The sequence below is a fragment of the Hyposmocoma kahamanoa genome, unplaced genomic scaffold (genome assembly GCF_003589595.1).
Source record: "Hyposmocoma kahamanoa isolate Upper Pololo Valley unplaced genomic scaffold, ASM358959v1 101, whole genome shotgun sequence".
In the NCBI taxonomy this organism is placed as follows: domain Eukaryota; kingdom Metazoa; phylum Arthropoda; class Insecta; order Lepidoptera; family Cosmopterigidae; genus Hyposmocoma; species Hyposmocoma kahamanoa.
The window spans coordinates 2,424,412-2,441,127 of record NW_020653333.1 but is presented as its reverse complement, the minus strand read 5'-3'; the positions used below and the strand labels follow the sequence as shown (position 1 = coordinate 2,441,127).

Sequence of the window (16,716 nt, the reverse complement as noted above, 5' to 3'; positions counted from 1 at the left end):
TAGCTTATTGTGTAATAATAAAATAAAAGCATTTATGACATTATTATGATAACATGCAGTTTTTATTATATCAAGGGTACGAATTGCTTTACTCTGTCCATAGTAATCAACAAGTAGATATAGTTATATGTAATGACTTCCAGGACTTTCTAAGATTCAAAGAATCGGACAGCCAAGTCAAGCAAATTGCAGTTCGCTGCGCGGGCGCAGAGCGGCCGATCACGATTATTATAAACGCGTTACATGTCGCTGTTGCTAAGAAAAGTGCATTACACTACAACACATGTAATATCTATACAGGGTTATTTTTAAAATACTGACAACCCCCCAAGACTATTATTACTAAATTCATAAACAACAATTTTTCTTCCATGACTTTTAATAATTTTCAGTGCAAAAATAATTTCTTATTTACCGCCGTTTCTACACGCACTGTGTATGAACGGCGGTAAATAAGAAATTACGAACGTCTATTAGAAGCATGAAATCAAAGACTTTCGGAGTCGGTGTGAAGCATACAATGTTTTTCATCACATTTGCGAGTAAATAGTATAATTTCATCATTCACTTAACTATAAACCTCGGGCCTTTTCCTTCTCATTTTTTTTTTTATAACATTGATGTTATAAAAAAACCTGACGGGACGAATATGTCGTGCGCGTGATTGTAAGCTGTCCATAACAGGGATCCAGTTCTCTGTCCAAACAACTACTTTGAAATAAGTAACACTCGGCTAAATCAAAAGACAATGTGAAGTATGAGGCTTCTTTCGCATCATGCATTTTTAATTTTGGTCGGCTGTTACTTTGCTTCGCGGATGTCTTCGGACGAATAATGGGAGTAGACCCTCGGAACCGATGGTAATGGTTGATTGAGATGTTCATGAAACAATTATGTCTGTGACGGTACTGACCTCCTTCAACCTCATTCCATCTTTGTATCATTTTCTTTTCTGGTTCCTGGCCACTTAATTTTAAAATATTGTATCGTTCTCGAATTACCTTTTCTTTCATTATTCTTATGTTGGTTCGATTCGGCGTCACTCCCATCCAAATTCTGGAAACGAGAGGACGTGCACATAAATCATCACCTTCACTTCCTCATTGTTAAACTTAAGTCGATTACTATTAAAATAATAATAGAAATATATAGGCACTTTTGGGGAGAGTATTGTTTTTATTTTTATTTTATATAATACCAAGTGGCGGGTCGAACAAGTCATGTTGTTATTCCACTAGTGCCACTTGTTCTTGTTGTTGTTTATTGTGTTTAGTGTTGTATAGGTATTTTATATATTAATTCTATTTTTTTATATCATTTTTTGTCGTTACAAACTTTGTTTCCCCTTCACAATAAATTATGTGGAGCGAGCCTTCTGCATTCTCATTTCGCTAAGGCTAGCTGCATATTTAATATTAATTCAAATAAACGCTGTGCATTATTAACAAGCGTTGATTTGTTTGAAAAAGAAATGCTAGTGTAGATGGTGTTATGATTTTATGAGATACGTCCGCTTTCAGATCACAAAGTATTATACCACCTTATTGTGACACCTGTGTCATAGGTAAATCATCGAGTATATAACCAGAAATAGAGACGAAATAAGGGCCATCCATTCCTGGCAACTCATCAGACAAATGGGCCTTAAATATCAACTATCGTTTGACCCGAAATGAATCCAAACAGATAAATTACAATCTCAGTACAGAGTACTAAAAAAACCGACCTCAAAAGTCATTCATCACCTAGTTTGCTACCCTTAGAGGTGGAATATCTTCTTCCAATTTAAATGTGACTACTTCTGAGGTACCCTCTTTCCATCAAAAAAAGAATCATCAAAATCTGTTCACAAATCGGAGTTATCGCGTAACATGCATTGACAACCTCCTCCTTTTTTGAAGTCGGTTAAAACTACTGCTTAACCAAACATGTATACAAAATCGTGGCGGTACGACTTGTAGGTTCATACAAAACGCATTGGAATCACCCAACATGATAGGTTCCTTCCAAACACACTCCATGAGCAAATTTGTTTATCAATATATATATATATATATCAATATATATATATATATCAATATATATATATATATATATATATATATATATATATAACTGCCTCCGTGGCGGAACGGTTACCATGCCGGACTGCCACGCAGAGGTCCCAGGTTCGATTCCCGGGCCGGGAGAAATGTTTGTGTGGCTTATGTACATTTATTTCTCTCGTGAGTTTGGGTGTAATTTGTGGTTGTCTATGTGTGTGTCCATGGTACCCGCGACACAGGGTTTCCCTAGTGCGGGGCTATGTTGAGTGTGTGCGTTATTTATAAAAAAAAAAAAAAAAAAAATATATATCAACATGCTGTTGTTATCCCGTATAAAATACACGTTAAGTTTGAATGCGAGTGCAGCGCGTGCTGGCAAGTGGGATTCAAACCTAATGGTGTATTTCGTTAAATATTAATTATGGGCGGCTCAATATTTTCATATAGGTGACAATTTGTCGATGATGTAATATTATGGCGCCTATATTTATCACCTAGTCTCTAAATCTACTCATTACCTTACCGTTAAGTTCGTTTCAAATTAAGTCTTAGTTATGCGCATGTTGATGTTAAGCACTTAATTATGTTTTATCGCGTCGCGTCTAATTGTCCCCGACCTTTAAAGTAACTTATATTTAAAATAAGTTGCCGACTATATCACCATTACTTTTATTTTTCTAGTTTTCATACACGAACTTTGAAAAATTCCGAAAATGCGTTTTATTGAATGTCAGAATGTTTGACCACCACGATATTCAATTATTTTTTGTGAAATTACTCCACTAGTTTATTACAATTATTAACATAAAGATTCAATATTCAATAAAACACTTAATTACAGTGAATAGCGACATCTCTAGCCAAGCCTGGTAGCTGTAAAGGTGCTCAACTGGGTGACGAAATATTTTCATATGTTTCTCATAAATGGCACTACGGCTAAAAAGTCGTTAAAAACTTTATGGATCCGACAACAAGTACATAGAAAAGTTCGTGAGGTCCGCTGGTTCGTTCCGTGGCTTAGTTGGTGTAGCGTCTGGCACGGTTTACTAGAAGACGTCGGTTCGAATTCTGCCAGATAAGCGTTCGATTTTTGTATTATAATTATGAAACAATTTTTTCGGATCTCAACAGCTGAGGTGGTAATGTCATCAACCAATTATGTTTAATATTTGCTCAACTTAATAAATTGATTTATTCATTTCATACGTCCAAATTACATGTGAAGTCTTTGACTTACAATTATATGGACGACGGGTCTAATACAAAAACCACGAAAAAAATGTCCCAAGTCAACCTATTTCAACGTAGTGACATGTAAAGGAATATGAAAAAGCTAAAACGTGGAATTTAAATTGTAATGTCATCGCAGTACTGTCTAATTTTGCTTGCATCGCTGTCAGTCGAACAAACGAAGACTAAAGCGTGAATGACGCTCTGTATACGATTTTAACGCCCTATAAGTTCGGACACTTTTTAGCGCGGACCCGACGTCCATATAATTGTAAGTCAATGTGTGAAGTAATCAAATTTACAACCTAATCGTCGAAGTCGGTTAAAAATCAGCACTAGGTTTTGTCAATAGGTACCTACTAAAATACTAATTTGGCAGAGCTCCTTGTAAAAGAGCTCCTCCAGGGAAGTACTGCCACCTTACCTATTTCTGTCGCCAAGCAGTAATGTGAGCATTACTAGGTACGTTCCGATTTAGAAGGGTGCTGGTGAAATTACAGGCACATGGGACTTGTCAACTTATGTCTCAGGGTGACGGGCGCAGTGGCATTGCCTATAAGATCTTTGCGATTTAATGCTCTGAATGGCACGACTCGTTCGACCCGTCACTTAGTATTATAAAAAAAACAATAAACTGGGATTTTACAATTACAAGAGATTTCGTCAAATAATCCTGACCTATTAAAGAAATCCCAACCTGTATGGCGCCCGGCTCAAAAGTTCCCATTATACTGGTAGCATTACTACGCTGAACCACAATGGACACCTGCTGCACCAACCACGACCCAGAGCAGTGATCAGCATTAACATGAGAGTGAATGAGCAGCCCCTGTCTCTGAGTTGGCGATCCAACTCTTGTAAATAAGTACCAAGCTCCCGAAACCCAGGGCCCCGCCGTTTCGACGCCACCGGTACAAAGTCGTACATCGGCTTCAAGGCAGGATACTTTGCGTGTTTTAAGTAATTAATAGATTCAGGCGTTACTTTACGGACGTCCATGTTACTAAAAATGGAAATAACTAAATTTTCGGCCGAGCATCGAATAATCAACAACCCCTGATAATGCCTCGTGGAGAGGCGAAACACGTGTCGGGTATATTTTTGGTGGTGGTGTCTGTGACTGTAGTTGCGCTTGTGTTGTATAAATGACTAATTATGCGGACGGATTTAGGAAAGTATTCAACACATGTGCAGCTATTTTGCACGATGTAACCTTCACTGGGTTCGCGGTGTAGCAAATTAATTTACTTCCATTTTTATTGCGTAGTTTCACGACATTTTCCAACTGAAGCACTTTTTTCAACTAGAGCCTCTTTTGAAACAGTTCGTCCAGGGAAGTAAAGAAAGAAGAAAGAAAACTAGTTTATTCCGTTAATAAAATAAGTTTTGGCATAATACCTATTTCTGCATTTTTAATAATACCAAGTGACAGGAGCTTTAAATCGCAAAGATCTGTCACCCGTCACCCTGAGACATTAGTCGACAAGTCCCATGTGCCTGTAATTTCCTATCCTCTAAGGTATCCTCACTAGCGCCCTTACCCTTGCAAACCGTAACGCAGTAATTATCACATTACTGATTGGCGGCAGAAATAGGTAAGGTGGCAGTACTTCCCTGGACAAACTATTTCAGATGGAGCTCTACTTCTACTGCTGCCAAGCAGTAAAACGTGAGCATTATCCAGCTTTGAAGGTGCTGGTAAAACTGTAGACAGGCAGTGCCCCTCATATCTTTGCGGTTCAAAGCTCTGAATGGCAATGCAGCTGTTACGGATAGACGTTTCGCTTAACACTATAGGTGAATAATTATAAAAAAAAGTGTTTTCACAACTTGTGGTCTTGCACATGAATACTTCTCACTATTCTTCTCTATGAAGTTGGCTTTAATTGAATGTCTACATTGTATTACTGTAAGTATTCACAGAAACACAGTATATATGTTTGAAGTAACTTCCCATGACGATGGTATAGTTATGAAAACGCCATTCCTAACAGTGCAGGAAACAATATTGTTGATGTTGTTAGGTACGCAGAAACTCGAAACAATGCCAAAACCGGTTGTACCGTACGATTTCCCAGTGACGTTGATATCAGGTATCTACGTATCGCTTTAAAGAACCTGGCCCATAACCTATAATAAAACCAAGAGGCAGAATATATACATATATTTGCCTAATCCTCTAGAATGTAGCTTTAGTAACATTAGAGCTCTCTATGACACAGTTCGTCCAGGGAAGTACTGCTACCGTACCTATTTCTGCCGCCAAGCAATAATGTGAGCATTACAAGGGTGCTGGTGAAATTACAGGGGCTGTCAACTTATGTCTCAGGGTGACGGCCGCAGTGGTAATGCCCCTCAGATCTTTGCGAGTTAATGCTCTAAGCGGCACTGCAACTGTTATGGACAGGCGTGTTACCACCTGGTGCACGAATTGTTCGTCCCGTCTAAATAAGTATAATAAATATACATTTTATAACAGAAAATTCTACACTAACTGGGAAAAAAGCTCATGGTCTTTAAACAGACATAAATAAGAATTGTCCCGATCGGACCAGCATTTAAATAAATAAAAAAGACGTTTTGAAATCAGCCTATCAATTTAGGAACTACGATGCCACAGACAGATATAATAATAATAATAACGTACACACTTATAGCCCTGCATTAGGGAAACCCTGTATCGCAGGTGCGACAACACACTAGACAAACACAAATTACACCGAAACTCACGAGATTAATGAATGTAATCCATACAAATATTTCTCCCGGCTCGGGATCCGAACCCCGGACCTCTGCGTGGCAGTCCAGCATGGTAACCTTTTGGCCACGGAGGCAGTATAATAATATAAACACACAAATTGCGTGTATTAGACAAAGGATTCAAACTTATAACTCCTTTTTCGTGTCGGGGGTTAAAAATAGACGTAACTGATGTCATATACAGTTTATAGATAGAACTCAAAAAACATTATCGTTTTTTTGCCCCTAATTGGTAATTTAAATCTGTAACACAGAACTTATGAATGCTCAGACTTGTGAATACAACTGTCAAAAACGCAAAAAGATATAAGAAATGGCTGGATTCATGTACGCGTATAGGTACATTTTAGTACTTCCCTCGACTATTTAGATGGTTATGTCTGTATGTCCCTGATGGAATAACTCTCATCCCTTGGAGTATATGAGTATGGAAAGAATAAAAAAGCAATAAGTACCAGGACTTCAGCTCCGACTACCTATTTACAGCCTTTGGAGTCAAACCCTTGGTCCGTGTAGTCCCGGTGCCCTTCATCTGTACAAAATTTTATCAAAAAAATTAATAGATTGTCTGGAAAACCCAAAGGCCGGGCCCTAAAGCCCTAAGGGGCTACCTTGCTGCGATAACCCAATTTTATTGACGGGTGACGTCAATTGTTTCACTTCAAATCGACCAGGTTGTTTTGTAATTAGATGTTTTGCTGTTTTTCTCTCACCACCGAATGGAACAGCCTCCCATTGTTAGAGATATTATCTTTATTTACAATATATAAATAATATTTTTGGAATATACGGTGACGTATATACAGGTCAGTTGTTGGTGCTGTACTATTTCTGTTTCTAATTTGTGAATTCAGCGCAAACGAGAGTTGGTATTTAAAAGTGATATAAGACCCATTTGCCTGATGAGATGCCAGGGATAGATGGCCCTTATGTCGTGTCTATTTCTGGTTATATAGTAAAAAATTGTCTATTATTAATGCAAATCATTTTATTATCAATTAAATTTATTTATATTAATATAGTTTTTATTGAATACAGTGGCGTAGCGTGGGATATGCAGAGGGGGCTATGGCCCCGGGCGGCACGGCGATAAGAGCGAGGGCGGGGGCGAGCGCTGCCGAGCTCTGACTAGTCAATATTATTATTTTTTTACTTAGAAAATAAGTTCTACTAATTGAAAAACGATATCTTGAACAACACAAAGGTGGCAACAGCAGGCGAACACAAAAACACAATCGTGCTTAGCCTGCCCGAATGAGTTACTTTTGTAATTGTGAAAATAGAGAGGGCAGCAAATTTAAGTTGGACCGGGGCGGCAGAAATCGACGCTATGTCACTGATTGAATTATGACTGTAGTCTGAAACTGTCCTTCAAAACTGTAACTTAGTAAATATAATATTAGTGTACTCTTCCAGACTCACTTCCAGAAACTCTTCCACAAGGGTAGCTAGCCACAAGAACGTAATTTAAGAAATTAAAAATAATAAGCATGTATATTTATAACATGCATTTTTATCCAAGCATAAAAAGTTGTAAAATTGGAATCTTTAATTACTAATTTCGTTAAACCATATCACAATTCGAAGGACCAAATTGTGTTAAGCGAATTTCACTAATAACAGTCCAGCCCCGTGACTCGAAACTTAAAAAACACGTGAACACTGAAACGTGACCCGTGATTAAACGTGAACTTGAGAGACAGTCTAAAATGTAGAGCAAAATGTGAGATAAGAGAGAGAATAGGCATTATATAGATGGTATATGCACACAGCATCATCGACATCCTCGTCACAATCGAGAGATGTAGGGGCGGAGGCTGAGAGTTGCAAAACACAGGAAAACTAAAATCTTGCGGGAGAACCCCACGAATAATAGGACCCGAAAATCTATAGTGTTACAAACAATGAAATGTATTTTACATTCAATTGAAACTTCGTTTAATGGATATAGTACACATAGTGCAGAGGCTGGGAACTAAGAGATTTCTGGACTTGTATGAATTACAAGGACGAGCACGAGGATTGACTTTCAATTATTTTGTGAAATCTAGTTTAAAGTGGAATAGGATAGTGCTATTGTGCCTTAATCGAAGATTAAAACGCGATATAATACGAATCTCGAACTAAAATACCCGTATCGGCCCGTTCCAAGGAATCCCGAGTCAATCCAAGCACGCCGCCTCAAATTGCCTATCCTCTTTGTGGCGGCCATATTTACAGAAACATAATTAAATGGACACATGGCTCAAAGGACTTGTATCCAAGCCAAAATTATTAATAAAAAAAAGTACGAGCGCCATCAACGCGTTGTATTAATACGAGTCAAGCCATATATAGAATTCATATATAGAATTTTTCTCCAACAATGTAAGGAAATAATAAAGGACTAAATAGAGGAAGATGTATAATAGAAAGAGTAAAAAAATATTAATTAACATTAATATTTATATACAATACAATTGCTAAAAGAAAATGTTATTGTATTTAACCAGGCACATTAAAAGTAGTCTGCTGAACTTCTGATAACGTGTTTGAAAGTATATCTATTACTGTATTTTCGTTATCGCTCTCCTCACTAGCACTCATTTTCGCGACCAAAATACCAAAACACTTAGGTTTAAATGTTACCGCCATTTTTTTTTAAATAAGCTGCCAGGTAGGTGTTTTTCATTTTCGCAGATATGAACGCTATGCAATTGGCTGTATGAGTTCTCTTGCCTGTTTACATGGTTCATTATTAGTAGGTAGATTTAAAAGTTTAGGGAAGAGGACTGGGGCCTTACTTTACGTAACAGTACATTACTGCAGAGGCCGGGGAAGTAAGGGATTGCTGGACGAGTGAATTACGATATTTAATACGAGTCAAGCAATCCGCATTCCTGCCAAGGCGTGTATAGTGCTTTTCTCAAACCATGCGAGGAAATAATAAAAAAACTAAAGAGAGTTAGATGTATATTAGAAAAAGTAGAAAAAACAAAATTAATTAATATTAAAAGTATAATATTATATAAATACATTTATGATTTTCTATACCCTTTATGGTGATATTCGTGAGCTCTGTACTCCTGCATGCACCGTTTATCCCTAAAATTAGAGCAACCTGAAACAAACAAGGGTTTGTTATGTTTATTTACAGAATCGGAACTAATATCTTTCAATGTCACATTACGATATATATACGAACAAACCTTAGCTTAGTTGCTATTGATTGAAAGTTTCATAAGTTTTCATGTAACTTGCTTTGCTCATAGCCGGCAACAAGTTTTCCATCGCTAATATTGCCTCGTTTTAAATTAGGAGGAGTACAATCCATTACTGAATTTGCGTTACCGCTCGTCTCACTCATTTTCAGGACGACAATACAAAAAAGACGAAAAAACGGAAAAGAATCCCAAAGCACTTTATTTTATTTTACCGCCTTTTTTTTAAGTAAGCGGTATACGTAGGTATTTTTAATTCTCGCAATTACTACTAACACTGGGCAGTTGGCTATATGAGTTTTTCCTTTGCCTGTTTCCCCATGAACACTAGACATACACGGGTAGTTTTCAAAAGATCAGGATCTATACCTTCCGGGAACGTTTCATTTATTAAAGTAACAAAAACATCTCCAATTACTGGCTAGACAGACATTAACATATTAATACAGATATCGTACATGGGTATGATATCTGACACATTGATGTCCAGCGCTTTTTATGTTTGCCACATTAACCTCACTACCCTCTCTAACGAGTCTCGAGTGACAGTTAGAAGGTCTCACCTACGCCATCATTCTCCTACGCACTTTCTATAATAATGACATTGATTTGTCATTATTGCAATTTTGATGGAAAGAGACGATGAAGGTGACAGCATGCACACCTTAATGCCTATTCACTTTCGCCTTCAACAGGCCTAAGATACAGCGTTCAAATAATAAATTTTCAGGCAGCGCATTCGCCATAAATATTAATGTGGAAGCGTAACACTTTGTGCGAATCTTGCGTATATCCACAACATAGATTCACGGCAGATTAGTAGAATAAAGCAATTTCCGCGTTTATAGATCTGAAAACATTGTTGTCCCATTTAAACTAATAGAGAGGAAAAAGGATGACAATAATTTCGAAATTCGTTAAATTAGTTAATCCTAGTTTTACTTTCTAGTAGTTAAGCTCTTATTGTCTTTTTTACCTTACCTGTATATTATCTTAATTAAATAAAAAAATATTCAGTTATATCTTTAAAAATATTGATATTAAATATATATATATCAATATTTTAATATACTCGTATATATATATATATATATATACATATATAATACATTAAAATTAATTTATATAAATTTGAATTGATATTTAATTATTTTTTGTGAAATATTCCACTAGTTTGTTATAATTATAATACATTACATTGTATTAATAATTAAAAGAAATGTACTCTACATTAAGAGACTTCCAGATCAATTCTGTACGTAATTGCATTGCATTGATACGCAAGATTGTCAACAAATACACCACACGGCTCAATTCTCACTTGTTGCACCATACAATTTTTACCAAGAACCCAGTGACAGATGATCTTTGTACATCAGCAGACTTATTAACACTAGGTCATTCCTACGATTTGTACTTCACGACTACTGAAAGATGGCCTTCGTTGACGCATCAATTTGAAAACCAATATTAATTTACCCTTTGGTACGTTATTGTTGTCTGGCAAGAGAGGTCTACGTAGAGTGAGGTTAACGGTTAATGGTCATTTCATTATATTAAAATACACGAGTAACTATAGGGTTGGCACATGTACATATACACATTATAAGTATATAGGATATATATACTATTGTAATTTTCAAGTTTTTATTGATATTCAATTATTTTTTGCGAAATTGTTCCACTAGTTTGTTATAAATTAATAACAAAGATCGAACACTTCCTTCGATCCGGCCGGATTCGAATTGACGTCTGTAGCAAACCGTGCTAGACGTTATGTCAACTAAGCCACGATACGAACCAGCGGACTTTACGAATTTTTCTATGTGCCTGTTTTTGAAAATTGTTTAAAGATATTTTAGTTAAGCATCAATATATCCGATACGTTAACTAACTTTAACTGTTTGAAAAAAGCGAATTCTGAGCTCTATCTCATACTGTTTAAAACGGACATTTATCCACATGTCATGTTTTGTTATTGGACGGCAGTATTATGGAAAGCTACGACGGTTTGATTTTATATTGAAATTTCAAAGAATATGCTGCCATCTAGCTGTTAATGCTGAACGACGACGAATTTGACATGTACTTAGTTTTCCAAAAAAGGAGCGACTATATTGCAGCAGTATAAAATTTACTTTCGTTTCTTGTAACAAAAAAATATTACGATTAAAAGAAAATTGAAAATTTATTAATAAATAAAAAAGGACTTATTGATTATAAGAACACCACCATAGATAATATTACAAATGCGACTATTATTTTTACACTTCAAATAAGCGAAATAAGGCATTTTTGTACGATTTTCCAGGTTTTGTGCGAGATAATCGACACGCCCATTTTAACGTACAAAACAAAATTCCGGACTGAGCTCAAGTTTGCGGAACTCCGCGAACTGTTGGCATACGTGACACACAAACTAAACACTTCTACTGTATTTTTTAATCCGTGGTGGTAACACAGACGTGTCCGTAGCGGTGCGTGCATCTAAAAATGGGCGGGGCTGATACGCTGCGATGGGTTGTCATTTTGTACTCTTTTTAATTATTAATATGAAAAGGGCGAGCTAGTGTGTGACTATCCGTGGTTTTTTTATGAGTGAGCAGTTGCAGTGTTGCTCGGAACTTTAAATCAAAATTCTGAGAGGCACATCACCATAAGACATAAGTCGACAAGTCCTTATGCCTGTAACTTAACCAGCACCCCTTATCTTTCAAAAATGCTCACATTATTGCTTGGCGGCATAAATAGGAATGGTGGCAGTACTTCCCTGGACGAACTCTTACACAAGGAGCTCTACTGCTATTAACTGCTGTCGTCGGCTGAGCGAGAAATCTGAAAAATTACAGACCATGCGAGGCTGCCTTGAGAAATAAGCCTGAGCCTAGCTCAGCAAGAATTAGAATGCAATTTGATTGTTATTTGTTTCGTTGTTCATATAATAAATAAAGAAATAAATACATTTACTGTTCAATACATTGGTACCTACACTTAGTACATTCCTATAAATTCAATTCTACTTTCCATTATTTCGCCATGTATAAAATAGAATGTAAATCACAGTGAAGACAATCAAATTGTGGCTTAAGAGTGAAACTTACAATGAAACAGAGTTGTGTCAAAATTATTTTTATATAGGTAAACATTTATTTTCGTACCTGAGAAGCTATTTTTTGTAATTTTACAGGGGACGCGATTTTGTGTGAATTGTGTCGCAGCATGTACAACATTTAGAATGGCTGGAAATAAAACTAATTGAGTTTTAATAACATTTCGAACTACCCTAAATGTCGTATAAAACTGCTTTTCAAATTACAAAAATGGCGCTCACAGTGTAATGCTTCTCAGATACGCATTTATAAGTACTATTTATTTTTATTTTAAATATAGAAAATCTTTTTTTAAGCTGTGATAGAGACAAATTTGCCCAAAAAGATGCCTAAAATATACTATAAATTTACTTAGTTTAGGCATCGTAATTATACATTAGGTTCTAATATTAAAATGTATAAGCTTGACTATGAAGATTGTATAATTTAGGTTCTCTTCTTAATACTATAATAGCTTTATTTACATTTGTTATATTTGTATTGTATTAGATTAAGTTATATTGAACTAAATTTGTCTTCATCTTAATAAATAAAATTAGTACATTAGGTACATACTGTAGCGATTGCATATCAAAATATTAATATTTTCCTACACCTTAGTTGAAAGAATATGCATTGAAATAAATTCGCCAAGAAGATACATTATTTAAACTTTATTGTTATTATTACTTACTGTTATAAAAAACGTTGCAATTAGTAATTACAATTTTTAGGTGTGGCCCTACCTAGAACCTTTAAGTAGGCATAGATACAAAACAAACGATACAGTATTTACCATTCCTGATTGATATTAATTACAAGAGCAAAAGTATTGATTCACTCGTGATCAATATTTCATCAGTTGAGTTGCCATCAGTAGTTTGAGTGGGTTGTCTGCTTACTAGCGAAGCTTTAAAAACAAAAACAAAAACGTAACGAAGGGCCTCTGGAAATATTTGCGCCGCCCTTTGGCTGCCCTTTGGCCGCACTTACCTTACTTACATTTGTCATATTTACATTACCTACCTATATTTGTAACGGCATACCTACTTACATTTGTTACATTAGTCAGATTTATATTACACATGTTTGTTACGGTGTAATTTGAGTCTTTATTAACTCATCTAAAAAAATCTTTTATTCATTTTTTTTATAATATCAAGTGACGGGACGAACAAGTCGTGCGCCTCAGGGTAAGCTACGCGCCTGTCCATAACAGTTGCAGTATCCTCAGAGCTTTAAGATCTGAGGGGCACTGCCACTGCGCCCGATACCCTGAGACATAAGCTGACAAGACCCATGTGCCTGTAATTTCACCAGCACCCTTACGCTTCAAAACCGGAACGCAGTAATGTGAGCATTACTGCTTGGCGGCAGAAATAGGTAAGGTGGCAAGTACTTCGCTGGACGAACTCTTTCACAAGGAGCTCCACTGCTGCTAAAATGATATAGCTAACATAATGATGGTGTAAGTAGGTATTACCATTATTTCGTTTTAGGTTAAGTAACAAAAAGCAACTATAGTGAAAAAATAGGGTGGTTTGCATTAATATTAGACACAACTGGTTGAAGACTGTACCACCTCAGTCAACCGTGACCATGGGATCTGTAAAGGGCCCGAAACGTCGGTTTGTTTGAAAAAACAAATATACGCGATTTAAATCCGGAAAAATAGTTTCATTTCCTAACAAAAAGCACTTAAAAGCTCTCATGCCAAAAAAGTTTTGACGTTGGCTCCGCCCAAATTTGTGAAACAAATATATGCCTGAAGTTCGCGTGACATGCGACAAGAGATGTTGAATTTTGCGCATTAAAAGTACCAAATTCGTTTTAGCGGAATAACTCTAAAACTAAAGGGATAAAAAAACATCCGTAGTGACAGTTGTCGATCATGCATAAATCTAATTTTTGTCCTAATAACCTGTAGCATTTCGAGCAAAAATCGAAAAAAATGTGAAAATTAGAGATCATTTTTATCTATCGAGGAAACTTTATTGTTTTATGTTTCTGATTAATATCTATGCTTGAATATGTCGTGTAGTTACTCATACAATGTTTTATTTTTAACTTTAAAGTGGATATACCCCTCTAAAATCAAATCGAAGATTAGGAATTTTTCCTCTGCTCCCTCTTAAGTCAATTGATAAATGGTAACTCCATCAGTTAGTAGAGCAATTGCTCGTGATGGGCAAAAACAGACGCAACCCATGTCCGATCTTTGGATTAATAGTTATAACAAAATAAATGGAGTAATTAACACAAAAGTGAATAGTTGATACAATGTTCATATAATAATTATCTATAACAACTTTTTTATAAAAATCCTACTTCAAAAGTTTTACATCTATTTGCCTAGTTTTATTGAAACCGGATTCATCCCCTAGTTTGCCACTCTAAGGGTGTATTTATTCGATAAGAATTTCATTGCGCTCACCCCGCGCGGCCGCCGCGGTCGCCGAGCGGAGTCCGCGTTTGCTGCCGCGCAGTGACCGCGTGCGTCTAGTAAGTTCATTGCACTGTATAGATATATACATTTTTTTTCAAATTATATAACATTTCTTAATCCAAAATTTTTATCTTTCTCGTTTCATTAATTCTTGTCTTAGCAAAGCAGTGATAATCAAAACACCCTCGCGCACTGCACTCGTGGTAGAAACAGCTGGCACAGAAACTCGAAATACGATTTGATTTTTGCTTTCGAGTTCTGTTTACACGGAGACGTTCAATATTCAAAGGCGAGACCATTATCACTCACGTGGACGGTCGATCATCGCGAATGTTTATGACGAGGAAAGTTATTTATATTCTTTCGATAGTCGTATCTTCGAGACGATAAACTCTCTCCTTCTAAATGGGCCTTAACTGTCATGGCAAAATACGCTCTATTAATCTCGCTTTCACGCTTTAATTTAAATGAACGTCCCGGGCACGCGGGCGTACCCGGCTTGAATTTGGTCTAATTCAGTGAAATTTAAACATTGTTGCCTAGAAAATAGAAATCAGATTCACCATTAATGTACATGAAGGCGCGGTAACTAGCCGCATAGTGGTGGGATATTTTCATCAAATTTAAATAGGAACAAACCGAGCTAACCTCTTTCCAACAAAAAAAGAATCATTAACATATCAATCAATATACACACAAAAAAAAGATTTAAAAAATGTACTCGTAAAGGTCGAATTGAAAACCTGCTTCTATTAAAAATATGTTTCATTTCCAGTGGTCCTACCAGCATTCTCCTACGGTGCAGGAGTGGGCTGGATGTCCCCCATGTCCTCCCTACTCATGTCCGAGAATTCCCCCGCGAAGGCTCCCGTCCACGAAGAGGTGATATCCTGGATGGCATCAGCGCCTTACTTCCTCGGTACTCCAGCTGTCTTCCTCTTCGGTTTCATTGTCGACAATCTCGGAAGGAAGAAGGCGTTGTTGTTTACTTCTTTTTGTATGTCCGTGAGTTTGTTTTTATTAAATAGTTAACCTATAATTGTCCCATTAACTGCTCCGTGGTCAAATGGTTACCATGCTGGTCTGCCACGCAGACCGTTGGTAACCGTTCGATTCCCGGGCCGAAAGACATATTTGTACGGCTTACATTTATTTCTCTCTTGGTATTATGGTAACCGGTGGGCCGCAGAGGTAGTTAGAATTTGCATTGCTGTTCATAGACCTCTCACAATGAGAGGGTTTGGTTTTATTGAATTAAAATGAAAATTTGAAAACACACAAAAAACACTTCATATTTTTCATAGATATAGTTATAAATACAGCGTATGTATTAATGAAATAAAAAACAACAATTGAAATGAACTTGTGCTTAATAATTGGATAATTATGGGTCGAGGATTACTCAAATGAAATAAGTTCGGCTATTTATTCCATAAGCGTAACCAATATTCAATCGATGGTCGATAGAATATTTATCGACTGCAATCACTAGCTGCTCGCAAGTGGCCATCACTTTCGCGCAATGAACTGTCCTTGTACTCCGTCTTCAAAAAAGAGTTTGCCCCAAAATCATAGCGAATGTTTGCACCACGCAATAATATGCCCAATTAATTAGATACCGACCTTTTCCTTCCAGGTGTGCTGGGGCCTAAAACTGTTCTCAACAGAAACGTGGGCTTTAATAACTGCCCGAGCCATATTGGGTTTCGGTGTTGCTGGCTGCTACGTAGTAACACCGTTATACATCAAGGAAATAAGCGAAGATTCTATCAGGGGCACTCTTGGGACCTTAGTGGTTTTATCGCAGAATTTGGGTAACCTTTGCGTATATGTAATGGGAGAATATATGAGCTATTATGCGGTACTGTGGATATGTTTGTCTGTGCCCCTGGTGCATATGTTGGTGTTCTCTACGATGCCAGAAACGCCTTCTTATTTGCTGAAAA

At 36.6% G+C, this 16,716-nt stretch overlaps 1 protein-coding gene across 1 annotated transcript; it reads left to right on the top strand.

Moving 5' to 3' along the window:
* Positions 1–14,750: 14,750 nt before the first annotated feature.
* On the top strand, positions 14,751–16,712 carry LOC113230371 (facilitated trehalose transporter Tret1-like; the record flags this gene model as incomplete). Its single annotated transcript, XM_026464280.1, has 3 exons — positions 14,751–14,826; positions 15,546–15,775; positions 16,407–16,712. Coding segments are annotated over exons 1-3 (537 nt in total), but the record flags the coding sequence as incomplete, so codon positions are not given.
* Positions 16,713–16,716: the final 4 nt, after the last annotated feature.